We start from the raw sequence: 27289 nt of genomic DNA on the forward strand, positions 1-27289 counted from the left end.
TCTCATTTCATCCAGTAATTATAGATTCTCATACTAAGTCATTCAAAATGAACAGATAACTACTAAAATCATTACATATTTTCAAACTACTCTAGTGGGTCTATATTTTTACATTTACAATACCGGTACTTTTTCAGGATCCCAATTTTAAGAGAAATTTAGATAGGGTTACAAATGTAAAATTGCGAAAAGAAAGTCAAAAACTTCTAATAAAAGGTGAATATTTTTCAGAATGTTTTCTCATTTCAACCATTTAAACAGAAACTCACTAAATGCCATCCAAGCAATTATGGATTCTCAGACAGCGTTCACCGAAATGAACAGACCATTTCTGAAGTGGTAAAAACAACACCTTTAAGTCTTCTTGTAATCTTGACGAAAACGTTTCCCAAAGGTTTCAAAATGACGTTAATTATCAAATGTTGAACTGCTGAATTGGGGTTGTACACAGGCGAGGTCCTAGAACCACGGAAATTGCAGTAGTTTGTAGGTTTGGATACAACGACTAGACAAAATAAAGCACTCCGACAAATGCACCGATTTTCGAGAAATAAAGTGCTCATAGCAAAGAGGAAATATATTCAACAAAGATTGGGAACCTACAAAGTTTGAACTAATAAACAAATCTTTATTTGTTTTTTACTGTCTTTGGGATACTTTAATAATTCAGCCGACGTGAATATATATTTTTGTCGGCTGAACATATGACGTTTTTACGTTTTTTTCTATTTGTATATTTGGTTGTGTGTTTAAATATTAATTATTTTCACTTGCAATATAGCATATATAACAGATATAAAACCATCCCTCTAATTGTAAATTTATAGATGCATTGCGGTTTCGTTGTAATAGCAGAAGCTGGAAGATTACATAAGTTGTGCTTTAAGCGCGTTCATTGAGGCTACTTTGTTCACGCGGGGTTTACTCACAACTTGGTGGCATAAGCAAGCCTCTTAACATCTGTCCAAATCTGGCTATCATACTCGTCTCAAACTTAAGCTACATAAGTACATTAATCACTCCGGATTCTGGGATCTGGACAAAGAATGTTCCTCGTGGTCGATTGATTAAAGAATTTAAGCCACGTAATGCTAGAATGTCAAGGGAGGGGACTTAATGCAATGACATTGGCTAAAGAGTCCTCTATAAAATCCGCCTTTGCTAAATATCCGAAACACCAGTTCACCAGCAGGTGGCAACATGCTTTTTAAAACCAATAATAGCCCGCATTATTAAGATTTCCTCCTGCCAGCGAGTGCTTTGCTCTCAATATGCTTCATTTTCTATGCTTGTCAAGCAGTTGATCGAAGGCTTAGCTAATTACTTCCTTTGAGACACAAGTGACTATTTTGATTTGTACCGACCGCTGCAAGAATAAAAATATTGTTATTATATTCACAAATAACTATCAATTGGGGGGAGGGAATTCGAATATGGGTATGACCCTTTGAAGACATATTCCTCTTTTATGGCGTTTCTCACTTTTTATCAAAACATTCTCCACTTGAACAAAGATGGCAGTCTGAGTAGTTCTACTCTTATATTAATTCCACTGCTTTCAAGTCCGATCACAAAGGTTGCAATTCTAAGAATTACAGTGTTTGGAAAGCACTAATTGGCTCTGAGAAACCTAGGGTGATTTGGGACTTAAAAGTTATCTCAGTTTTTAATATCAAATCAGATTGCGTGTTTTCGTTCCCATTCGTAATAAAAAAAACTACAGTCATAATGAAAACTACATCCCGAATCAAAGAGATCGTTGATATCGCTAAGAAACTTCTAAATGTTTTCTCTTGAATGTTCAGTAATACGTCAATAAAAGCAGTCTTCGCGGTATCAAAATCCACTCAAGCTAATTACCATCAGTTGGTTTAAAACGGTCGCCATCGATCTCTGAATGACAACGTGAGCTCAGGCAACGGACACAATACGGCGCGCAGCGCCAGTCCAGGTTGCCGTATTTACCAAGCATGTTCACATTTCTTGTAAAAATGAATCGATGGATAGAGTAGACAGGAACGTTAAATATGGTATAATTGTATTTAAGGCTGGTGTTCGTGGATTCTATTCTTACATTGATAGCCCGCAGTATTGAAGCAGTATCTAACCTTAACATATTGTAATGCATCATTTAAGGCGGTATTGCGTGGATACAGCCCATTTAGAATTAGATATGTACGACTTTCCGTACACAGCAAGTAAAACATACATACACAGGAGTTGAGCTTCGTATCAGCACATCTATTGATATAGTGATTACCTACTAACGAAACATTAGTGCTGAAGCAGCCCCTTAAATCATATTAAATTACCTTTCGGGGGCTTCTGATGGCTTAAAATCCTTGCGAAAATATCAACAAACGACATACATCGTAGTTTGTTTTGCATCGCTTACAAAGTACATCATCACATTTACCTTTCAACAGGAGCTGCATATATTATCAATATTTAATGACGATCTCACTCTTTGGGTTATCAAATTACAATAAAATCAAAGTTAAATGAGAAAAATGATGGATTGATGGAAATGATGAATACTTTCTTTATACAGAACAGTCAATTAAAATGCATTGCAATGAAACACTTGTTGGTAATCAGAATAGTGAGTTTTTCAAGGCTTTCAACAACAATCACATATCAATATCAATCTAGTCCAAGGCCACATTAGCCGTTATTATACACTACTAGCTAAGTGATCGCCTGGAGAAGTATTCGCGTCATCAGGAGTATTGCTGGCCGTTAAAGAAAAAAAGTTCTCTACTTGGGTATCATCCTCATTGTGCACCGATACCTCGTGGACTATCACACAGACGTCACTTTTAGGGTAATGCTGAGAGTCGTCCTCCAGAGGGTCGACACATTTTTCTTTGACTTTAATGACCCCGCCCGGTCTGTGGACATTGTGGGATAAATCAGGAGTCGTGGGTTTGGAGGCGGTATCACAGTAAAGGCTCCCCACACCTTGTGGTGGGATGAGCCGCGTGTTAAACCCTGGGGGTCTTTTCGACAAATTGGGAGATGTCGTTTCGCTAGAATTTGAGGAACACTCTTTACAGTATTCGAACAAATCCGCTTGGGAATTTGCACTACCCGCTTTTTTGTTTTTATTTATGTCATCTGGTAAACTCCAACTCGACATGGACCTCCCTTCTTCAGATAAGCCACTATTAGATTTACACCGATGTTCAAATGGCGTCAGAGTAAATAATTCCATTGGAATTTGCTTGAGTGCTTTAGAGATAGTCTCGCTATTTTCTATAGGTTTTTCAGCATTTTTCTCTTTACGCCTCAGACCTATTCTCTCTAAAAAGCTTGGTTTTTCTTCCTGCGAAGTCTCTAGTGCTGCTTCCTTTATCGCTGTAAGTGGTCTGTTTTGCAGGTCGTTTTCCCCTCGCAGTGTAGCCGAGAGACGGTCTTGCCTGGTTTTGGTATCACGCGCCACCTCCTCGACCACGGTGGAGTAAAATATGTCTTTGGGGCTTTTCTTTGCCGATGTACTTGATTCTATTTTACTGTTTTTAACTCTGTCCCATGCCTCACACACTACCACACAGGCGACGATGATTAAAAACGAGCCTATCCCCATTATGACGGAGCCGACGTAGGGCATAGCCACCAGCCAGCTACGTGACACGTCGTTCGTCCTGTACGTCACCGTGCCGTTAGCCGCGTTGACAGTTTCTGTGGAAAAATAGTCTGCGTAATATCCAACAACACACAAGCCTCCCCCGCCGGCTGTAACTAGTAATCCAACGAACACAGTCAAGATGGACGGAGATATAAAAGGGATGTCTTTACACCGAATCCTCGGATGAGTATTGTTAGGTTTTTTGGTCGTCATTGTGTTGTCCTGACGTTAGGAGGATGTTCAAGTACATGTTCAAAAAATCAGAAAGAAAGTGATTTCCTCTACATTCTTGCCATTGTGTTTTCTATATTCGAACATAAGTTCCTCCGTTCTGGTGCTCTGAGTCTAATTCCGTAGAGAATGATAATATCTCGTTTTTATTTCACATGCCCGAATGAGTTTCTAGGTATTCCCGTAAGATTCTCTATGCGTGTTGCTGTCAACGTTGTCGTTGTGCATGCTGTTGATATAAACTTCTTAGTACCGACCTCCTGTCGAGTTCATACAGTAGGCTGAAATCCTCCCCACTCTCTGTGCTCAGTATGACTGGCAATTCGCTCACCTGTAGCTGCGTTATGCAGGTGTGATACCAGTTCTATTGATATGGAATGGCTAATAACAGATGCTGGTTCACCTTCACGCCGTTTCCACAACGCTATTTATGAAATTGCTTGCGTCTGTACAGGGAACGTGATACAATCCACATACGGTTGGGTGTGTATTTCTGTAAATTTCACCTTTCCCCTCAGATTTTAATCGTCCTCTGTCACATTATCAACTGAAATTGAAAAAGAAACGATAAGGTTTTATATTAAAAACGACACATTGCTGTCACATGAATAAAGAACGCCATCCACTTACTTTGTTCATACTGCAGCCGCTTTAATGACTTGAGATTATGAAAAATGAGCATACTGAGCAGAGAAAACAATGAAATGCTCGTTAGATCATATTTTTTCTCGCCAAGTCACTTGGGCTGATGTTCAACACGACGGCCCGTCGGTGGTAAAAGAGAAATCGATTTCTTAGAAAACACACTTTTCCGGAAAATAATGACTAACTGAAATATAACATAGAAAGTTTTTAAAACGTAAATACAATAAGGCTTGTCTCAGAATTCACTGACATGTCTGTCCTGCGCTTGCCCGCTGTCTTACTTCCATGTTACGTGTTTACATGTATGATATGTCCTAGTAGCGGCCAGTTGAACAATTACCGCCGCAAGAATTTGAAGAAAACAAATCCTAAACAATTTTTATTGTTAATTTCAACACCCCATAGTTACAGTGAGCGTACTAATAAAGATGACCAGAATTATTAAAATAATGGACCGTGTTTGCTGTTTCCTCCGGCGTGAAATCAAAGCAAACTTGGTCATTTCTTTTTGAAATAAAGTTCGATGCCCCTTTGTTGCTTTCTTTGATATACTTGTGATGCAACACTATACGTGCCACTGTTAGCACACCTAGAACGTATTATTGTACGGCCGAGACTGACCAAAACACCCAACACAACTGACCAAAACACCCGAACAACACAACACACCATAATACCATTTACAAAACTTGGATCAATCCCCAGTTCCGTCAGAAATTACACAATCGAATTTCCTTACCACGTTCATGACTCCCCCACGCTTAAGAATGCGGTTTATTTTTACTGGAGTTTTCTTACCCTTAAAACTGTTTCTCTCTGTCTGTACCGTGTTTGTCCGTGTTCGGGGTCTAGCGTCAATATGACCACACGCTTTGACCTATCTGATTGTCTTATGGCTTGGGTAACTTTGCTTTCAGAATAAATATGTCGACTCCAAACATGCAGAAACATAGAAGAAGTGACATCTTTGTTTTCATAGTTAGGCAAAAACAAAACAACCTGGGGCGCTGCAGACGTGACATTCTCAACCAGTGGTCATTTACAAACGTACTTTAATGATATTCGATTAGCTAACACGGAGAAAGCAAGGAACGCACTACCCTACGTACCTAGCCATTTAGCGTCCCACTGACAATTGGAAGTTGATAAGAGAATTAAGAAAAGTGTAAATCGATTTGACGTATTGTGAGGAAGGGCGTGGTCGGTGCTAATTAATACAGTTCACGATCTCGCCAGCAAATTTTATCGAACTGCTTTAACAAGCAAATACAAGGCCGGCTGAACAGATCTCTTTCAATCACAAATTACGTTAGAGACGGCGGAATGAAGCAGAAAACTGCTATCGGGCTTACATAGAATTTCAGTTCATGAAAACCTGTAATTTTCCTAAACAGGTATCAGTTGATTTGTTAAGAGGCAGGGCTTCCCAGTGCATTACCAGGCGCAAGTACCCCTGTCTACACAATCTTTTCTAATATGTAACCTTTCCTGGATTTTCCAGCCAAATTGAATTTTCCTTAAAATTAAATAAAGAAAAACAATTTTGTCCTACCCTGCGTGTAGATTCGATGTTTTACATCATTTCTAGCAAAATTACTCTTCTCTATTCTAGCTAAAATTTAGTTTAGAATTAAAGACCAGTCACCGAGACCACTTTAAAAAAAATCTTTTTCTAAAGATAAGTAGCTTTGCAGAATATGTAGACATAGTAAATATAACTTTGGGACATTTTTGAACACGGATGGTATCCCTTTAATAGAAAAAGCTGAGCATATCTTTAACGCAGTTGCTGCATTAAAAAAAGATGTAAATGGTTGTTGACTTTTTGGGGTTGATAGCACTATCAAAATTCTTTTAAGCACATTCATAAGTTTAGCTCCCAAGATTTTATTAAATTCTATATATTTGACTCTTTGCTAAAACAAAGCATTTCAAAGTTAGCTCATTGTTGCGTGAAGGCATCAGAAAATATTGTTTAAAACCTTAGTATCCATTTACATGGTAGCGCTAATATCTCCATTTTATTTTCACCTGTCATGAATTAGACATAACTATCCATTGAACATCGCAAATTTTTGTAAAAAAACTTTAATCCCTTGATAAAACCTTGTAGATATGGTCTTATTACCATGGCACGAAGTGTATCGTTTGATCTGACATAATTCGGATTATAACTCGGGTGGAATCAGAAACCATCAGCTTGTGTATTAAAGGTCCTATTTCAAACGTTATTTGATGCATGATTTTCTTGTTGTCAATCAAAGGATACCCGTACCTAGTACAAAGTCCTCATAATGCTTTGACTTTTTATAATGTAATTTATAATAGAAAAAGAGCTGAAAACAGGGAATCGATAGTTGAACAAGCGTGGAAAATTCGTAAATGGTTTGCAACCATGTTGGTGTAAACCTTCATTAGAATGTTGTGCAGAGCTTTGGGTCTCTGTTAGCCTAGCGTGTATGGAGAAAAACGATCAATGCTTGCAAACAGTGTCAGGTGCAGTCAACAACCATACTTGAGCGGCGGAGTCATGTCTACGACAAACAAATCCGAAACGATCGAGTTTTATATAAAAAAGATCTGACTGCCGAAAGAAAGGCATAAATAAGCAGCTGTGTGCCAGTCAGTTTTCATCTTGATTTCTTTTTATTTTTCGTGTGTTTAGACTCGAGATATTTGCAACTACAATCAAAATAAAATGACAAATAATTGTCAATGGAGCTTTTAAACGTGCCATGTTGGAAACATTTTCTATAGATTTGCAATTTGAGTAAAAACCATGACATGCTAGATTTAACATGTGCGCAGCTCTTTATGGCCAATGATGAGATTAAAACATTGTATACGATACTTTAAGTGTACAGAAAATGGGGCCTTTAAGAGGTTAATATCAAAACGCGTTCAAAAATCCGTATTCAAAGATTATTTCCTGCCAACGTGTTCCTTGCTGAATATATATAAAAAAGGATTACAGTGGCACGGAATTAATACAAGAAACATATATAAATATATTTATAAATATTTGTCACACACACACACACACACGCACACACACACACACACACGGCTAGACCCATCCCCCGATTCTCTCCGTCTTTACAAGCTTTAGTAACAATCACATAGTTCTGAACAGTCCAAAAGCAATATAAATATTCCAGCAAATGCTCTCTGGTAATGATACGTTTTTTATATGAATTACACAAATATAAACTTACCCGGTCACTTCACTGATAAGAAGCCATTTCTGAGTGCCTAATGATTACACTGTGACACGACGACATGAAGAATGCGCGTCCTCAGAGAGACCAATTTCACCACAGCAGGCTAATTTCCGGGTAAGGTATATAGCAACTGAACTATATAAAACCGATCAGCGTTACACTAACTATGCCTACTTTGATTCAATTCACTAAATATCGATTCCATTCCCAGACACAGGTTTAATTTTGTTTTCTTAGTCTCTTTTTCTCCTCTCTTGAATCCCTATATTAATGCTTGTTTCCGCAACGTTATATACAATATTAACTTTACCATCGGCGTGATATTTTGAATACCTAAATAAACAGATAACACATTAAAAAAGGAGAGAGCACAGGTATATAAATAAACTAACTTCAAAAATCGTTGCTCCCTCATTCGGTTTCAAATTTGTTGAGTTGTCGTCAGGAAATACCTTAGTTTTTCATTGATCTACGGATGTTAGATTTAATTACCCCCATTCTATGTTTAATTCAATTTCATTTTATTTTCAATTAAAAGCGCCCCTAGTACCATACATCGGTAAGCCTTTCGTCACCCCTTTTTTTCGCAGAAAAGGAAAAAAATCCATTACGGTATCTGAAATATGAACGCCACATCTTTCAAGTTGTAATAGCTATACATACCTGTTCTTGTGTAAGAAGATCACACTCCACCGTGTACCATAGAACTACTACCAGTATTGTTCACTAGGATGTCGCGCAGAGAAAACTGAATTAATCAATAAGTTGTTGCGCTGGAAACGGCTATTCTAATTATTTTTCTCTCCCCATGTAAATTAGTTTTAGTAATAATATGATGCACATGTCACGCTCGAAAACATAGTCATCCTTCGTTGACTAGGCGGCCACCAATGTACCAACAGATTAATCCGAATATCAAGCATACCACGTAATGAATAGTGGCTTTCTCAAAAGAGCTTTGCGGAATCAGCTAGGTTAAAGCCCTGGGGTAGAATTACTACTATTTGCTTCCGTCAACTTAGCAACCGATGGGTGTTACTTTCATCCATCCACTAAAATGGCAGCTAATGTGCCCTTCAGTCAACCTTCCATAAAAGAAAAGCCAATCGTGTCAACATTTGCTGTTAAACATCGCCAGCAATAGGTGAGCTTTGTTGTCAAAATTACGGTATGTTGAATTTATTCAAGGAGGTCCGAAATACAGCTGGTGTTGTATTGTGTATTCGCCAACGCGGGTTTGGCTTCAGAAAACATAAATGCCAACATTCTGTTTTATTGACACAGCCGTCAAGCAGTCACAATGGTTCACAAACCCGTTCTATAAGGTACCTGTTGGACTCTGTATAAAATACAGTGAGCCGTTCATTACGTCATGGTTTAATCGCAGAAAGGGCAGAGGATCGGGTGTAAAAACGTCAACATTCAATTAACAAACATTGAAATCACACCAAGGAGGACGACGTGTCACTTTCTCAATGACATAATAAAAGTCTGGTGTCGCACAATAACGGGAAGGCGTAAAAAGCCAGAGCAGGAAAATGGGGAAATCCGCGTGAAACATTATTTGACTGTGAGCCAGCAATAAAAATAACAATGAAATTAAATATAGGGTTATCGGATGTAATTGTTACTCAATAAAGCGTATTATTTTTTTAAGGGGGGAAACTCAAACTTACTTATTTGACTATGGATCCATTGACTATTTAGGCATTCTTATCAGTAACTTAAATAAGCATTATTTGGTCAAAAACTGGATTAGATAGCGAAATACTTAAAAGGCATACGCGCCACGTGCCGCGGTGACATGAATGATAATCCGCTGAAAACTCTAGTCCGTTTTCCAATACTTTGTACAGGTGATTATTGTCCCATGTTCAAACCCCAAATCCCCCAGCTAACCATAACCTTTACTAATCATATGGAAACCCGTACTTTTATTCCTAAGACGACCATTCCTGTCAGACAAATATTCATGTATATTGACCCACAGGTACACTGGTCGTCCGAAGTACAGGTAAATAAGAGAAGACCTTATTGGTTGAACTACACCTGGTGTTAAAACGTAATCTTTCATTACATTTTTAAATGATACCTATAATTGAAATATACGAAAGTTGAATAAAATTAATATTCAATCTTTCAGTGGGTATGGCCTACCTTTTCTATCATTTTCTGTTGAAACCTCGGAAACTTGTAGCTGTGGGCGCAGTTCATTCATTGGCTTAGTATTATGAGACGGCACTAGAGGGTGCTGATGACTGCTTATACTGAACATCAGTGAGTCGTGAAACTTACAAGCTGAAAGCATATTATTTTAAAGAAAACATGTGTTAATGGATTGCAATATAAATACAATTATTTCTCTTCAGTTGTATTACCCGGGGGTGTGTTATTCATCAACTACCTTTTTTATTAACTTTCTTTCATCAATGGCAGTAAAAGTTGTTCATTATTTAAAATAATCTGACTTTCTGTCTTCCCTTAAAGTGACCTGATGTGTTATTATTTTGTATTTTTCCAAATGACAAGATCTATTTTACCGATTTCATGACAAGAACACTCAAACATAAATCAATATGAGTGGCATATTAGAGGTGCTTTCTGTGCAAACAAATAACTTTATTCAGCTGAATAACCCCAAATGATTTTTAAGTTAAAGGGCACGCATAAATGCAGGTGGGGAAGTTTCCTTGTATTTTCATTTCTTGACCTCATCCTCGCTCTTGTTTATAGGACGTGGGGTACTATTGATGTTAGAGGGCCCCTAATGGTTTCTCTGAATAGGGAAATACAACATACTCATCGCAACTCTGAAATAGAATTTCGCAAATAGATTTAATGATAATGTTCTCATACGCGCCGCGAATATTGACAAAAATACTTGTAATTTTTTTTCAAGAAAACCTGTGTGTGCTCAGTGTCTAAAGCCGGGGAAGTGATCGTCACTCTGCCCTGCTCCATCACAAGTCATTGTCGCACTAATCAACAAACAAATTATAAACATTATGGCTATCTCCATTTATTGTATTCATAATATTTTGATCTGAAACTCTGGCAATGGCAAACCTAGGCCTACAATTACACTCTGTTTGAACCTATTCAAGATTCATATTTTTTGGCCGGGATCTCAAAAAAGTATTGTTATTAAGTCTTAAGAAGGAATGGACTTCTTATACTATCTTTGATACGCTCTCTTCAGTAACATATTGCTGTAGTGACGAATGCATTAGCTGAGAAAATCCCAGTGAACGAGCGAGCAGACGATGACAAAAGGTAACTTTTACCACAAGCTTGGGTCGCCTTGAAGATGCTATGTATAACGTATTGTTATTGACCAACTTCATATACATTACACGTTCTATTTATTCCACTTGGTATTTTTTATATTTACCTATTTAAAAAGAAAAACAAATTAATTGAAATTAATTTACCTTTAGTCTACCTTAAAAAATACGTGATCAACATTTTGCAAATTTAGATTTTCAGGACCACAACTTCTTTCAACCATTACACACATACTGCACAGGCGTCTCTTTATATTCTAAAAACCTGTTATTTTTCCAACACGCAATATGTAAGATCGTCAGGTGCTTTAAGCTTGGCAAGAAACCACATTGCTCACAGCTGACAGGTAACAACAAATGCACGTGACACTCTGTGCGTGTATTATAGCTCGTCCAATCAGAAGAAAGCTGCTTAGAAATTTGACCAATCAGATTATAGCATCTTAGTATAGTCCGTGACTGCTTCCGTTGTAAATAAAAACACGCATAGCCACGCACATACGCAATTTTTCTGTCAGGACGAATTGAGACCATCAAGTTTTATCCACTGAAAGCGTTAAAATGCCGTTTTTAGGAAAAGACTGGAGATCTCCAGGAGAACAGTGGGTACGAACAGACAAAGGATGGGAAAGAATGAGAATGTGGAGGCTGAAATTGCTTGAAAATCTAAACGAAAATGTCGTTGCGAGGTAGGGGCCCTTTGTTTTTCAGTACACACATCTTTTTCTCTTGTAACAGAGTTTGGTCATATGATTTGCTGCTTCGTATTTTTCTTAAAATCCTGTAACATATGGCAGGAGCAGTGGCGCCTAACTTTTAATTGGAGGGAGAGCCTGGAAACGGGAACTGAAAGTCGATTTTTTCACAAGGTAAATCTCTGATTGTGAACCTGTGGTAGGTTTATTTCTTGTATCTCTGTGACTGTGACAGTGTTGAAGCTAATTCACCAGTACTGCACCGGGCACTCCTGCCAACGTGTTTTTACGTTATTTGAAGAAAGATCTAAAAACTATGGGATTACTTTTACTGTTGGTATCTCAGTGTATTTTGGTACAGAGAAAATGGAATGTTGCCATTTAGATAGATAAATAAATAAATTAAACATATTGTATTGATTGGTTGGGGTAGACCTAGGTGCGATAGCTTAGTGACAGAGCACTCACATGGTAAGTAAGCCAGTGCTCAGGTACAAACCCGGTCGAGTTAGGTGTTTTCCCCAAAAAGATTTCAATATAACATGATATTTTGTATCTCTGTACATTTAGACATGACACTAAATTCAGCAACATCTAGCATCTCACATGACTTATTTTCTGAGCACGTGTTAAGTGTAAAAGTGTTGATATATGCAACTTGTATTTAAACTGATGTCAGGAACACAAGTTTTTCAGTGAATGTGTGGATACGGTTTTGTGATGTGAGATCAATAATGTCTCATGTGGTCTAGATTTAGAAAAGTGACATTTCACAAGTCTGCATTGTACAAACATGGTAAAGGCCAAGTTTTGCTCTTGCAGGCTTGCTGTCTTGCAATGTCAGCATTGTTGCAAAAGGGGAAACCACAGGAAGATAAAAAAAAATATTGTATTATCTAAATATGTCAAATGTTATGGATAACAGTCAAAATGCCAGGACACCTGCAGCTAAAATCTTACTTATATTTTTGCTGATTCTTACATTATTTGTAGAAAAGTGGATGAATGGTATATGATATATGTTTTTCATGTACTGAGTTATCAGATAGATCTCCACACTAGAAGGTTCCAAACTGGGTCAGTCCACAAAAAAGTGAAGTAACATTAACATGTAAATCACATAAAAATAACTCCATGTGTCTTATTTCTATTAATGACTCAAATGCACTTGAGTGAAACAGTAACACATGGAATTGCAACTTCTGTTTTCAAGTCCCTGAATTCTGTTTTCAGAATCATCAAGCTTGCATTGGAAGACATGGAATCCAGGCACAGTGCATTGGTGACACACAGTCAGCCCCACATTTATGTGGCTAAAACTGTGTCCAGAGAGGTGAGTCTTAGGCTTGATGTGGCTAAAACTGTGTCCAGAGAGGTGAGTCTTAGACTTGATGTGGCTAAAACTGTGTCCAGAGAGGTGAGTCTTAGACTTGATGTGGCTAAAACTGTGTCCAGAGAGGTGAGTCTTAGGCTTGATGTGGCTAAAACTGTGTCCAGAGAGGTGAGTCTTAGGCTTGATGTGGCTAAAACTGTGTCCAGAGAGGTGAGTCTTAGGCTTGATGTGGCTAAAACTGTGTCCAGAGAGGTGAGTCTTAGGCTTGATGTGGCTAAAACTGTGTCCAGAGAGGTGAGTCTTAGACTTGATGTGGCTAGAAATGTAACAAAATTATGTGACACCTTTTGTCGGGAGTCGTGTATCTGACAGTTGGTACATGGATTGTTATTTTTAGAAGAAATTATGGTTTATTTGCTCATAAAATATGACTAGATGTCTGGATGGAGCTTTCTACTAATAAATTCAAGAGATTGACTAGATCCCCAATGTGTTTATAATGAAATTTAATTTAATTTATTTATTTTATTGTTCAAAATTAAGCTTATAGTGAGAAGAAAATATGATTTCCAAAGTAAGCAAAAACTGTGTCTTTGTTGGCATAAAACAACTTTACTCTTTTGAATCATCACATTTAAAGACAGTTCATGTCAGTTTTGTCTAGTTTTCACTTTGTCAGTGCCAGGTGCAGAAGCTATGAATCTTTTATTTTACTCATCTTAGGATGCATTCACACTAGTTTTAATTTTAAAAAATTGACTTACATTCAAGTATCAGATCCCCGCCCCACCCTGCTCTGTGACCTTGCTAACACCTGAGTGTGCTGATCAATGAACTCACGGATTGGGGGTGGTGGTGGTGGGGGGGGGGGGGGGGGGGAAGGTTAGGATCTCCCTGTAGAAATTAAGACTAAATCCCTGTTGGTTTAAAACCAGTCTCAACTAGGGTTTGCTGCACTGCAGTAACACAAAGGCACAGTGCCAATAAGTTAGGGAATATAAACCTTAGCAATTCATTACCTGGTACAAAGGAACTCGAGTATCAGGAGTTAAGTCAACTAAGTTATATTATAAACATGCCTCTCTACCTGACTGTACTCAGTGTATGGGCCAGTTTCCAGGATAATTTAGACACAGGAATCAGGGATTGTGGTGGTTACTACTAATGTTACAAACAAGAAAAACATAATATTAGTTAGAAAATACACAGTTTTTTTTATTTTAGTCAAGTCCTCATTAATTTAGTTTTCAGTGTTGTGTCCACATCTTATATGACATAATATGTCCCTGACTGCGGCACCTGTAGCCAGGGTATATAGATAACATATTGAATAACCAACCTGTCACTTCCTGGATGGCATTCTTAGAGAATAAACTAGTTCAGTACTTCCAAACTGCGTAGATGATTTGGCAGGACAAGAATGCCTTTGTCTTGTGTCTTGGCGTGTTGCCACATTCCCAGGTATACAGTTGTGATGTATCTAAATGAGCAGCAGTATCCTTAAAAACCAGCTGTTTCTTGTATCTTCTTTTCACTTTATTTTATTTAGTTTTTTGACACTTTATTTTTTCGATGTAATTTATTGAGGTAGATCTAGAGAGATCCTTCAGGCTGCTGAAGGATCAGACTTAATAGCAAATGATGCATTGGTTAAGTATACATGTACCTTTAAGTTGATAGCCACCTGAGAAGATTCTGCAGTCATCACTACAAATATTTCTTAGTGTTCATACAATTTGGATTTAGGATTTAGTAAGGCAATAAAAAAAGGGTAAACATCCCTCAGAATCTTGGAAATGCTACTTGTCCAGTAATGGTCTTAATTGGCTGAAGTAACACTGTGTATTGGCCTAAATGTTTATTGTGAGGAGAAGTAGCAGGTTTTAGCTGACTCATTCCTGGTGAACAGGTATCCCTGTAGATCTCTACAGTAGTCTACAGGTGGAGGTAGTCTGGATTACCCTTTGCTTACTGACTAATTGAGCTGACTTACATATCATTATAGATGACTTGAAATAAGGGACCAACAACAAATGCTGTCTAAATTATTATTATTTTTGTAATAATTATTTTTTATTCCTTTTTAGCATCAGATGCAGATTTCATTAGGTGATGTCCTGACCAAACTTGACTTTGCTGGTGCAGCCAAAAATATCCGTAGATTTAACTATGTTTGCAAGGTAAAAAGAATGCTACCTGTCTGTTATATATATATATATATATAATTTTATTATACATAAACTCAATAATTGGAATTCGTGGAAACAGAATAAAAAACTTATTTGTTACAGTAACTTTAAAATACTTTCAAAAATGCAAAGCAGTGTGGGTAATAACTTTACATGAAGCTTATAAATATTTCAAATAAATTAGAATGTAACATACTTCCAGAAGTTGAAATATTTGAATGTTGTAACAATTTACTCACACAAGATGTCAACTATTTCTTCACAGCTCTTGGATGTTTTGATCAATGAAAAGTTGCAGTATCTTGGAGGACAAGCCCAGAAACAGGTCTTCAGCATTCTGGAAGCAGCAACAAACTATGGTCAGTTACATGTGCTTCTTTGATTTCTACTAACAGCCAGAAATTTTAATGGGGGGTACTTTTTCTGAAAGAACGGACCTTTTGTACCCTCTTAGTTGGCCCTACTTGCTTCAGAACAGAGCTTTCCTGGCCAAAAAGCAGATATTTTCTCAACATATTCCATGTGGGAGTTTAAATTTTTGACTTTTAGCGGATCATAAGTTTAAAATATATTTAAAGAGTGCATATAGATGACCTAAAGAAAAACATTATTGCCCCATTTTTGTTGTAGTGGTGACAGCAAAGACTAATACTCAGCTGCTTAAACAACTCCTGGTGAGCGCCCGCCAGGTTCTCATTGCCGAGGAAAGATACCACTTGGGAAGTCCAACTCTGTGGCAGAATCACATGGAGACAGTTAACAGGGCGAAGAGTCAACTGGCAACTGTGTTAGAACCTGTACATGTAAGGCAGTTGTACAGTTTTTATTGTTATAATATTAATGCTGAAATTTTACGAGACCAAATGTAAAGCTTTTTTTTTCTTGGAAATAAATATGAGAGTATGTTTGCTTCAACTCATTGAATATTTTTTTTTTAAAAAGAGAATTTTGTCTTTAGAAATGAATTCTTATTCTACTGAGAATAGGCAGCAGACATTTCATCATCATCATCATTTAGAGCCTATAGTGTTCCACTGTTGGACAAAGGCCTCAGCATGCTTTTTCCATTGTTTCCTATCCAGAGCTTCAGATTTCCAGTTTGGCCAAGGTTTCTTCTTCCAAGACTTCCAGTAGTCATCTAATTCATCCTTCCATCAGACATTTAGTGCAAGGGTTTTTTTTTTTTTTTTTTTTTTTTTTTTTTTGAGGGGGGGGGGGGCAGAGGGGTATAACAGTATATGTTGTCTTTAAGTTATTGAAATATTTTGTTTAAAAAATGACAATATTGTTTCCTATTCACTTGAGAACAGACAGCGGATATTTTGTTTCAGGAGGCAGAAGAAGGCAGCAGAACCCTGGCAGATCTTCCCAATGAGTGTCTGTGGAAGATCCTGGGCATGTTGTCAGATCACCTAGACATTGTTAGCACAGGACTGACCAAGAAGAGATTGTACGAGATATCTGCCGAGGAGCTGTTGTGGAGAGAGCTGTGTCTGTACCACTTCACTTATGACCAGGTCAACAACCTGCTGGTCAGTGGCCAGAGGAGGAACAACCTGGACTGGAACTGGAAGAAACTGTACCTCAGGCTGGTCAAGTGAGATTGATACCTACATAGATATATTATTATTATATTATAATTACATTAATTATTCCAGAAATGTTATCATAGACTGCTGTGCATTTTACACATTGAGCACAGCATTTTATGGCCATGATAATTTATTTTATGGTTTTGAACATTTTTGTGTTCAAGTTGAAGGATGCACCAACAAAAGGATTTTAAATGTTTTGGCCATTGCCCAAAGGCAGTACAGGATAATTGACTTATGACCTTTTATCAAATAGGCTCTTCACTTTCACCTGTGTGTGTTTGAACTTGAAATATGAGGTGTTATTGATGAGAACCAAACAGCTTTTTTACCACCTTTTCTACAGTATATTCTGACAGCACAGCAGGTTACAAACACTTAGAAATGAAGTTCCTGTCCAATTTTTCATCTTCACAATAATTTATCATCTGTAAAGCTGCTGTTATGGCTCTCAGCACTCAAGTCACAGCTGTTGAATGGACCACAGGCAACAGGTTCACGCATGTATTTATCATTTCAGACGGCACGGCAAAAAGGAAGTTTATGCAGACATGTTACACCTGTGCGACAACTGCAACTGCGTTTTCTGGAAGGTAAGCAGTTAAAAAATTTCAAGGAAATGTATTTGTTTTGACCTTTGGAAAAAACTTTTAAAATCTTCCAATATACCTTGATATGTACCTTTTATGATATGACAACTCAGGTTGGTAATTTATTAAGATAATCTCAAGGATTCACTCTCTTCGCATATTTTCCTTCAAAATGTTTCACTAGTATGTAGTTGACACATTTCCCCTGATTTTACCCAATCAATTTTTGACAAAATACTGTCGTCTGCTTTCAGGGTCTTGGCCATCCATGTTTATCAAAAGATGGCTGCCACTCGTCTACTGAAGTCTCGCCACATAAATTCCTGCAGATTTTTAACCCTTAGAAACTTGTTATATGTGAAGTTTTATAAGTTCACATGCAGTGTAAGCAAACCAGATGGGTAAAAAATAATCTTTGCAGTTTTATGAAGGATGTACAAATTTTCTCAGAAAAGAGAAAAGAAACTGCCGTGTGACAAGAGAAAACAACCTATTCTAGCTTCCAGATTCTTTGTTCAAAAATTGAAAGATTAGAACCACAAGATGACTGGCTTCCTCAACCTGTCTGTGGTTTATTTATAACTTGTTATAAATTCTCAAGGATGAAAAATCTCATAATATTGCCAGATAAACCCTGAAGTTGTCAATGCTTTAAACGCAGCTCTGCAGGGGGCCCAGATTGATGGTTACATGACCACAGATGTTGGGATGTTGTCTGGTGTCAAGATGCAAGGAATGTACAGTGGATGTTGTGTACACAGTTTTGAAGACATTTGAACCTTGCAAACCACTTTTGAAATGCACATATTGTCATTTAAAAGAATACTTATTTCTTTCTGTAGTGCACTAGCTGCATTCCATTGGATACTCATATCACTCATAGCAAAATATTCAGTTCAGCAAGTTTGTTACCTTGACAATGTATATTTTGACTGAAATCTTATTGATAGATGCCATTTTGTATTTAAAAGGTAAATGTGTGTTGTGATAAAGCTGTTTGGCAAAGGGTGTTGTGCTATTTGTTTGTACAGTGTAGTTATATCAAAGGATGTAAATCTCATTCAATACTTGGAAAAAGCTTTTGTGGTGCTAAAACATTATGTAAAAACTACTTTCTTGAATGTACTACATATTTAGTTATATCTCTCTCAACTTATTAAGATTTTGAATGAAGTGCTGTATAATCCAACCCACCAGAATGAGTTGTGCCAAAGTTGTTTTTTTTTTTTTTTTTTTTTTTTTTTTTTTGTTTTTGTGATGTGTTGGAAATCTTGAAAGTTAATGTGAATTAGTTTTCACATGTTAGTCTAATAAGGACAGATTGACAATTGAAGACTAACAACTTTTATATTCACTAGTTTATATTCAGAGGCCAGGGTTCTCCAGTAGATTGGTTTTGATTGCAGCCTGGACTTGACTTAACCATATTTATTAATCACTGTCCAATTGTAGTCTTTGGTTCATTGTTTAAAACCATCTCTCACCTTAGTTTATGGGTTTCTCCCAAAGTTTTTCTAGTTTTTTCTAGTGGTCCCCAGTGGCAGTACTGTTTCAATACCAAAAAATCTGTATGTCAAGGATGTAATTTGGTGTTATGGTGGATAATGGAGTCGTTTCAGTTTCTGTATATAATATTGAATACAAACTTCGCTTTCTTTCAAGCAGATCACTGGATATTTATTTGTTGGATGCATCAGTATTATACACCATCTTGTTGCACAATTTCTTTTACTGCAAGTTTTATATTTATTTTACAAACAATTATATTGCTGTGGTGCTGTGTGGAGGTTAAGATTGAGATTGGTGTTGTGAAAAATGATACAGTAGATTGTTTTATTATTTTTTCTATAAATTATATCATATCTTTATTATGTCACATGTAAAAAATATGTATAGCCATCAAAAATGCATGCTGAAATGCAAACCCTACATTGGTCAACATCATGGCCATTCAGAATAGATGATCTGAGTACTAACTGACCCCCGGGGAGACCATCATGGAATTACCAGCATTTGCTTTTGAAGTGGGGTCGGCCATATTCTGTCAGTGTATCAGTTAGTACTGGGATTATCTAGTCTGAATGGTCCCATTATTTGACTTTTATGCAGTTAATTATAATAAAAAATATATACTACTTATGCAAAAGATAAAGAGCATCGGAAATCTTCCCAAAATATTTCTCAGTATATTCTATATTCTTGTATACATGTTTAAAATAAATTGTATACACAATATGTATATTTACATATAAAATGGGTCCATGGTTTAAGATTGATTTTGTGATGTCCAGTTGACAATTTGATACGGGATGGTGAAAACCATGGACAATATTTATATATGCTGTTATAATTCCAGTTCAGAAAAATGAAGCCCATAATATGAAGCAGAATATATAGTTTCTTTATTAACACAAAGTGTGTCACAGCTCAAAGCGAAGTTTTTTTCTTCCATATTCAAATGTGTCAAGGCAACATCAATCATTGCTTCATAGGTTTACATCAGTTTTAAAAGGTCTAAGATTAGGTGGGCAAAATTGTTAATGATAAAATTCCAGACAGATGCAAAGAATTGAGTATATTACTTAGGTTTATTCCATTCACATATAAATATATAAATATATAATAAGGTTCAATAAATAATAAAGATGTTCTAAACGCATTCAGTGTCATGTCATTTTTTTACCCACAAAAATGAGCACAACCCAATCGATTGAAATTGTAAGTGATCAAAATGATCCGATTTTTTCTTCGAACTAAACTAATGAACTAGAGAAACATCTATTTTCTTACAACTGAACTATTGAAACATTACTGAGACATCAATATTGGCACTTGTATCATTGTATTACCAGTTGCACAAAACTTAACTCATAAAATCAATTAGCGTCTCCTTAGTAATTTTTGACAAAACATCCCAGTAATGCACAAACATGCTGTGGTAGAATTCCTGGTTTTCAATACAATCACAAGCCAGGCTGTCTCAACTGGCACAATGAATACTACTTTAATACTTCCAGTGGTGACTGAGATAATTTCTACCCCCTCCTGCTACAGGTCTTCCCTTATAAATAAGTTGCCTCTAGCCTACATTCATTCCACCCACATGTCCCTATCAACCCTGTGCCACACTGAGCTTACAACCACCCCCTGAGGTATCCTGAGTAACCTACCACACCCTGGGTATCCAAACCTTACCTCTGTGCCACAATGGGCTAACAACCACCCCCCGAGGTATCCTGAGTAACCTACCACACCCTGGTAAAAAATCTTACCCCTGTGCCACACAGGGTTTGCAACCACACCAGTTCTTTTCTTAGACATTTTTCCTGTAAAGCACTGAAAAGAGGTGCTCATGCCATATTTTATAAATCTTACACAGTCATATTTTATTAATTAATGATCTTCTCTTTAAAGTGGGGTTATCCCTTTGACCAAAGTGTCACCAGAACAGCTGTGGACCATTCTGTCACCACTTTTCCTGACCCCAGTTTCTAACCCCACTCTCTGGGGTCTCCTGTTATTAGGATGGTTACAAGCTGTCATCTGCCCTCAGTGTGGCCATGGAAACTTTTCCCTGTCAGCAGAGGTCACCAGCGCTGAGATAAGGCTCCAGAGACTGCCATGTGGCTGAAAGCTCCTTTCTCCTGGGTCTAGTGTCAGATCTAAAATGTTATAAACAAATTTGTGACCTGCATGTAGCAATAATAGCATTTTGCAACACATATGAAATGATGTTATATAAAGCAAAACTTTTTAAAAAATTTTATCAACATAATAAAGAGACACAAAATCCAATTTCAGCTATAGAAAATAATTACGATTAATTTTGAATTCTGTCCTCAAATTACCGTCCCTCAGCATTCATAAATATTTGAGATGAGCAGCTGCAATGTTCATAAACATATAAGCTATTTATGGCAATCAAGATTCTTAAAGTAGATTTCTGGAGACAAGCATGTACTTTGATGTGAATCATAAAACCCATATCCAGTTTTAGAAAACTGTTAACATCTTTCAATATCATATCACATTTTCGGTCAACTTCTGCCTGATAAATGTGCTCTAATATTCAAATGTACTAAAACATGCAGGGCTGGTCATGCCTAAGTCAACTTATACTAAACATAATCATAGTTTATGTTACACAATAAAATCTTACCTAACAAAGATGTTCTGCTCCAGTTGGTCTCTCTGACATGACGCATTCCAAATCGTCATCAATATCTCCTTCCTCCAAACTGCCTCTATTTCAGGTACTGAAATTATCCAGAGTACACCAATCATGACAACTAATCGGCTACCAACCCAAAATTAAACTGATTATGATCATAAATATGAAAGTTCTTACAAATTTTAAATGTACTCATTGTTTACATTCATTTTATTAACCCACCTAGCACTGTCGTCTGCCACTGCCCCAATAGGACCACCTGCTGCTTCTGTGTGCTTTTTCTTCTCATAGGACTGCATTAGCTGAAGGAGTTCCCTTTGTCGTTTCCTCTTTTTGTATACTCTTTTTAGGTGCTTTCTGCTTTTAAGGTGACCTGAAGTAAATAATTTTAAACTTGATTATGATTTTTTTGTATAAATATATATATAGTTTTTTTTCCTATTCATGACAAAGTAATCATTTTATTCATTTCAAAGTCAAAATTTCACACACACAAAAAAAAAAAAAAAAAAAAAAAAAAAAAAAAAAAAAAAAAAAAAAAAAAACAGGCATTTGGGACTGAACAATCTAAATTACTCAAATGTAATTTAAACAAACATAAACTGTGTTTGAACAAGCTTTTAAGGCTTGCTCTATCAACTTACATCCAATCCCATCAATCATGTTCTTGGTCAATCAATTTATCAGCCACAGATATAAATCAATCATTCAAATTTATCAATCAGGCAATTTACAGCTACAAATAGAACTTATTCTGCTAATCTTGTTTTTACTCAACAAGCTGATGAACAGCAATCTATGGTACTGTAATGAGTAACATGGGAAGTAATGGCGTACAGAGGGCCTCCGTCCTCATTTTGTATCTAATTCAATGTTTTCACTCTGGCAGACGCCTCATGTTAATCTGTCTGTACTAGCAAGTGGACCTAATTAAATTCTCGCCACTAACAAGGTAATCCACGGCAACCTGGGGCGGACAAACACATGTCTGGAGTTAACTATCTTGTCCCAACACATCAATGGCTCATCCTCCCTCATCAGAAATGCTAAATGTGCACCAGAATAAACACCACTTTGTTACCAGCCAGGGTCGCAGACGGGGCATACAGACCAAGATGGTGACATAACTAACCACAGCATAAAAACTGAACAAGCTACCTGCAGCAATTTACACAATGTCATTATACAGGCATGAGACTAGGTTTCAAAAAAACCCTCTAAACATTTATTATGGGACCCAGCATCTAACCTTGATGAATCTCAGGAACCATCCAAATTGAATTGAAAAACGCGAAATTCCACTTTTCTGCAGAAAAAGCTCATGTCTGATTATACCTTCCCAATTGCTCTGTGTTAGCAGAAGCTGTCCGTCACAAATGTCACAGATCTTGTGGACGACGGGATTTGACTGCTTCACCTCCTTCTGGGCTGGAGAAATGAGCGGCACGTCACCCTGGAAAAAAAAATAAAAAAAATAATAAATAATCATATACATGCAACAGTAAACAGTGTTACTATCTAATGGAAATTTGTACAGCAAGGTTAGTAAACTCAGTGTTGGGTAATATTAATGAAAAATTTTCATTGTGAGAACATTGATACTAAAATATCCTTAAAATGTTTTTTTATTAACAGGCCATTTTTAACTCTAACCATTATCCAACACTGAAACCCTAATTATGCTTAAGACAAACTAATACCTGTGACTCCTGCAATTCAAGCTTATGGATAGGGCAGATTATCTCAAAATATATTTTTATAATTTAAATATAACATTTACTATCTAACTCCATACTTTCATGATAGTCTCCAGTATATGGCAGGCAGGTTCCAGTACAGCATAGTCCCACTCTTCTGGCTTAGTGGCATCCACTGTATACACTGCTGGAACATCCTGACCTGGCCCTGAAAACACCAGCTTCACTTAGACAGGCCTTTCAGAATAAGAAGATCCCAGGACCTTCTGATCCATGGATCAAATATGGCGCTCAATACATGAAAAAAGAGCCGACTAATACGCTGATGATCTCCCTGCCTCCACACACGCCGTCCTTGCAGGCATCTAGGAGTTAAACTTTGGAGCCATGATTTAATCCGTTTAATGGTGCCTGTGGAGGCAGAGAGACCATCAGCAGATAAGTCGCTTTTCTTTCATATAGGGTCTGCCATATTAGATCCTAGGATCTTCTGTTCTGAATTAAATGGGCTCATAGAGACAGTTCACATGGGCATTGACTCCTGTACTTCAATAACATGTAAATTACTGTAACTGTGGTAAATTGAATGTTAATTTTTATATTACGCCTTCAAAATATCGTGAAATACTCCTAGGAAAAATTACAACCCAAGTATGATCTACATCAAATTTTCGAAAAATTATATTTTTGTTATTTTTCAAAAACACTATTTAAACACTACTTATCTCTTCAGAATATGGAATTAGGTGCATTTTTTATGCTCTCTGTATGAATCATTAAACTGCTATTCACAGCTGTTCAAATCTTAAAGTTTTACTTTCAGTGATTCATTTGTTGTCATTTTATGGACATGTAAGGAATTTTTAGAATAAAAAATTACATCAAGCTATAACCTAACCTTCTCCTACTAAAAAAGTCTTTTCCTCCATATTTTCCTTTGTATCAAAATTTGAAATATAGAAATATAGATCTAATACAACTAGGATCCCTGGAGGAGCAGGATAAAAAAAAGAAACTCTTCTTTTTTTTCTGCTATGATCTGAGTATCTGGCAGTTCCAGCATATTATCATCTGTACCAACTTCCAGATGGGAATAGAAAGAATCCCCCTTTGTGTCCATACTCTCTGTTTAAACCAACAAATAACTTAGACCATTTATTTTTCATGTTTGGCTTATCTCTGCACCATTTCAGTTTTGCTGCCAACTTTTCCCTCGATGTCATCTGTTCCGCGGATTAAAGGTGACAATACAATAGGATGTGGAGGAATCATGAAAAGCAAAATTCTAAACAAACAACATCTGATGAACAAACAGCATGACTTCATGCCCTCGGAGAAAAAAATAAGATGACATTGTTTTCTTGCTTATGCTTGTATTTCTCAGCTATCAGTAAACACAGAAGTGTTACAACACACATAGTTGCAATAAAGAGGGACCCCAATGTCCCTATAAATAGATAAGCTCTCTTTTTCAGGCCATGAAATTTGAATCTTACGGAGAACAAAGAGCCCAACAAACCAGTTGTTACATTCAGTACTGGTAACCAGAGCCGTAATAACTGCTCTCAACGCTGGTAAGGGAAATGGGAAGACTTACTTCTTAAAAGCCGGTTTTTGATCCAAGTAATCTGTCTCCTGGCATACCTTCTTGTCACGAGCTTCAGCGCATCAATACCTGAAATTGTATTAAAATTATCTTCATACACAAATACATGACTTAGATGATTTATTTACCACAATATATGCACAGAAAAACTGAATTTATAAGTTTAATGTGACAATAATTCAATCAACAGTCAAGATTTTTTCAAAGAACAGATCCCTTCTCTATAGTTGTTAACATTCATGTCCTATTTGGATTATTTTTCCTACAAGTTGTCACATCCCATTCTATTCTCTACAATTTTTCCTACATAGTTCGGTGGGAGTGCATCTTCATTACCCTATAGTTGTCACTTCCACTGAACTCCTACCCTCTTTCAGACAGTTTTCCTGTTCAAAAAACAGCTAATTTTCCCCAATCCCCCCCCCAATTCCAATGCTGCTTATTCTCCATCATTTCTACAGTGTCCATGGATTCCACCTCCCAGAGAGTAGCATTCAAGTCATCAGGTATGTATTCACAGACTTAAAAAGAATGCCTGACATTTGTTCTGTTTGTCCTTGCTGTGCTGGTTATGTCAGTAATGTAGTTATGATGATGGTTATAAAGCCAGATCTGCACCCTGTGTTAAACCTGTCATATCAGGGTGTCAACTGTTCATTATGATCTCCCGGGGAGAAGTAACATGACTATGGTTTTAATACGGTTGCCTTAGTGCATGTGTCCTAACTGAGTACAGGATGAGACTACCCTTTAGTGAAAAAATTGGAAAATATGGCATGGGGTCCAGGGGTTCACCTAGGCCATTGGTATTTTTGGCTCCCAAAAGTCGGAAATCCGCCAATTATCGAAAAAATCTCATCCCTGTGAATAACATTTAATAAAATTATTATCTTGTTTTGAATATTTGATTTTTTTTCATAGAAGATTTCCATCAGCTGTGCTATGATGCAAGAAAAAAAAGCAATAATTTTTCTTCAATCATCAGGTTATATTAATATTAAAAATGTTGTACACACTAAGGAAGATGATGTTGACAGACATCCAGAATACTGAAGATAATTTTATTTTACTGCAATACATAATATAATTAACATTTAGGAAAAACTAATGGAAAGTGACCTATAATGCCCAATAAAAAAAAAAAAAGATATCAGCATAACCTTGGAACATGACACTTTTTCATAATAACACAATCGTAACATGCTATATTCAATACCTAAAATTACTAGCAGTGCCCTCAATTTCATGCATTCTACAGGCAATATGCTTTTAGGTAAACCTCACATATTTGGACATCTTAGGAGGCATGATGCAATTACTCATATTCCTGATGACAACAAATATGTCTATCTGCCACCCGTTCCCCATACACTATACTTCACCAGATGACTACGTGACCTTATACTTCATGTAGTCGTCTCCTCTACGCTGGAAAACTAATGCTTAGCTTCTTATTACTCTTACTCCATATCAAGTAACACTGCACAGCCATTTTTTTTTCATTACAAAAGACATAATCCCTAATAAGGACTTGGGGAGCACAATTCTGGCTATGGTCTCCAGTGGAAAACAAAGAGAATTTGTTGTAATATGTCTTGTGATGAGGGGACCAGCTGGAGTCCAACCATATGTCACGAGCGAGCAAGTCGGGGGAGGTTACAAAACACACCGCCATCACAAAACCACACAAAAACATACACACTTCAAACTCAGCACCGCGTCCTACCAATAAATCCAAGATTAAACACGACAAAGCTTTCTGGGGAGATATCAAATGGTAATGGCTTTTTCAGCTATTCCATAAAAGGTCATACAAAGTCTGTTGTTTCTCGTGATTAAAGTTCAAGGATCAAATTTATTATTTATTGATAGAACTTTATGTATTCCTAAATATTATATATATATGTACCTCATTCTATCACCAGCTGCTTCATAAGCTACAGAAGAAAACATCAATATCAGCTAATATACATATAATTTCACAAAATGCTTTGTCTGAGTATGCAGCGAAAATCTGACACTTTTTTTTTACATGGACCCGTGACCTAAAATATTTAAAGAACTTTGTTCATGTTAATATAAAAACAAACCAGCCACTTCCTGCAAATCTGACATATCTTGACATTGATGATTTCCCCCAAAAAGTGCTTCCAATTACTAACTTTTATTCAGCAATATTCTTAGAACAGGGGGTGACAATAATCTTGGAGTGAGAAGGGAGGGGGCCGGGGGAGGGGAGGGGTTATTAATGCCCACTTTTTTAACCCCCAAGACACTGCCATTTCTCAACAACCCCAGTACAGCTCTATGCCCAGCTTTACACTACTCTACAGTCCCAGATGATGTCCACCTCAAAGGGTCAAAAGGTCAAAAAAAGTGACCAAGTCATTGACAGTATCAGTACCTC

At 36.9% G+C, this 27289-nt stretch overlaps 3 protein-coding genes across 9 annotated transcripts in view; 1 reads left to right on the forward strand and 2 right to left on the reverse strand.

Moving 5' to 3' along the window:
- Positions 1–2026: 2026 nt before the first annotated feature.
- Positions 2027–10036, reverse strand: LOC106173869 (uncharacterized). 4 transcript variants are annotated; one of them, XM_013555164.2, is made up of 2 exons: positions 9883–10036; positions 2027–4406 (listed from the first exon to the last, which is right to left on the reverse strand). In XM_013555164.2, exon 2 carries the CDS (start codon positions 3839–3841, stop codon positions 2675–2677), a length of 1167 nt encoding a protein of 388 aa, XP_013410618.2. In that variant the 5' UTR covers positions 3842–4406; positions 9883–10036; the 3' UTR covers positions 2027–2674. The 4 variants fall into 4 exon arrangements, with proteins under 4 accessions (XP_013410618.2, XP_013410617.2, XP_086869863.1 ...); XM_013555163.2 differs by lacking the exon at positions 9883–10036 and adding an exon at positions 8389–8884; XM_087013737.1 differs by lacking the exon at positions 9883–10036 and adding an exon at positions 7720–7736.
- A 1441-nt stretch (positions 10037–11477) lies between these two features.
- On the forward strand, positions 11478–20067 carry LOC106173879 (F-box only protein 25). 3 transcript variants are annotated; one of them, XM_087013748.1, is made up of 8 exons: positions 11478–11698; positions 12938–13037; positions 15125–15217; positions 15492–15585; positions 15857–16029; positions 16537–16823; positions 17339–17411; positions 17663–20067. In XM_087013748.1, the coding sequence occupies exons 1-8, from the start codon at positions 11571–11573 to the stop codon at positions 17750–17752; spliced, it is 1038 nt and encodes a 345-aa protein (XP_086869874.1). In that variant the 5' UTR covers positions 11478–11570; the 3' UTR covers positions 17753–20067. The 3 variants fall into 3 exon arrangements, with proteins under 3 accessions (XP_086869874.1, XP_013410633.2, XP_086869880.1); XM_013555179.3 differs by having other exon boundaries at positions 11480–11698; positions 16558–16823; XM_087013754.1 differs by lacking the exon at positions 11478–11698 and adding an exon at positions 11734–11878.
- LOC106173878 (tRNA dimethylallyltransferase) overlaps positions 19978–27289 on the reverse strand; it is a 50333-nt gene continuing 43021 nt past the window's right edge. For both annotated transcript variants that reach the window (XM_013555176.3, XM_087013730.1), the window contains 6 exons: positions 24874–24951; positions 23375–23484; positions 22915–23032; positions 21802–21952; positions 21568–21664; positions 19978–21070 (listed from right to left, as the gene is read on the reverse strand). In XM_013555176.3, coding sequence (XP_013410630.2) covers positions 21658–21664; positions 21802–21952; positions 22915–23032; positions 23375–23484; positions 24874–24951 — 464 coding nt within the window. In that variant the 3' untranslated portion in view covers positions 19978–21070; positions 21568–21657. The remainder of the gene's footprint in view (positions 21071–21567; positions 21665–21801; positions 21953–22914; positions 23033–23374; positions 23485–24873; positions 24952–27289) is intronic.

Source organism: Lingula anatina, chromosome 1 (assembly GCF_051362555.1).
Source record: "Lingula anatina isolate TDL-2025a chromosome 1, LinAna3.0, whole genome shotgun sequence".
NCBI classification, from domain to species: Eukaryota; Metazoa; Brachiopoda; class Lingulata; order Lingulida; family Lingulidae; genus Lingula; species Lingula anatina.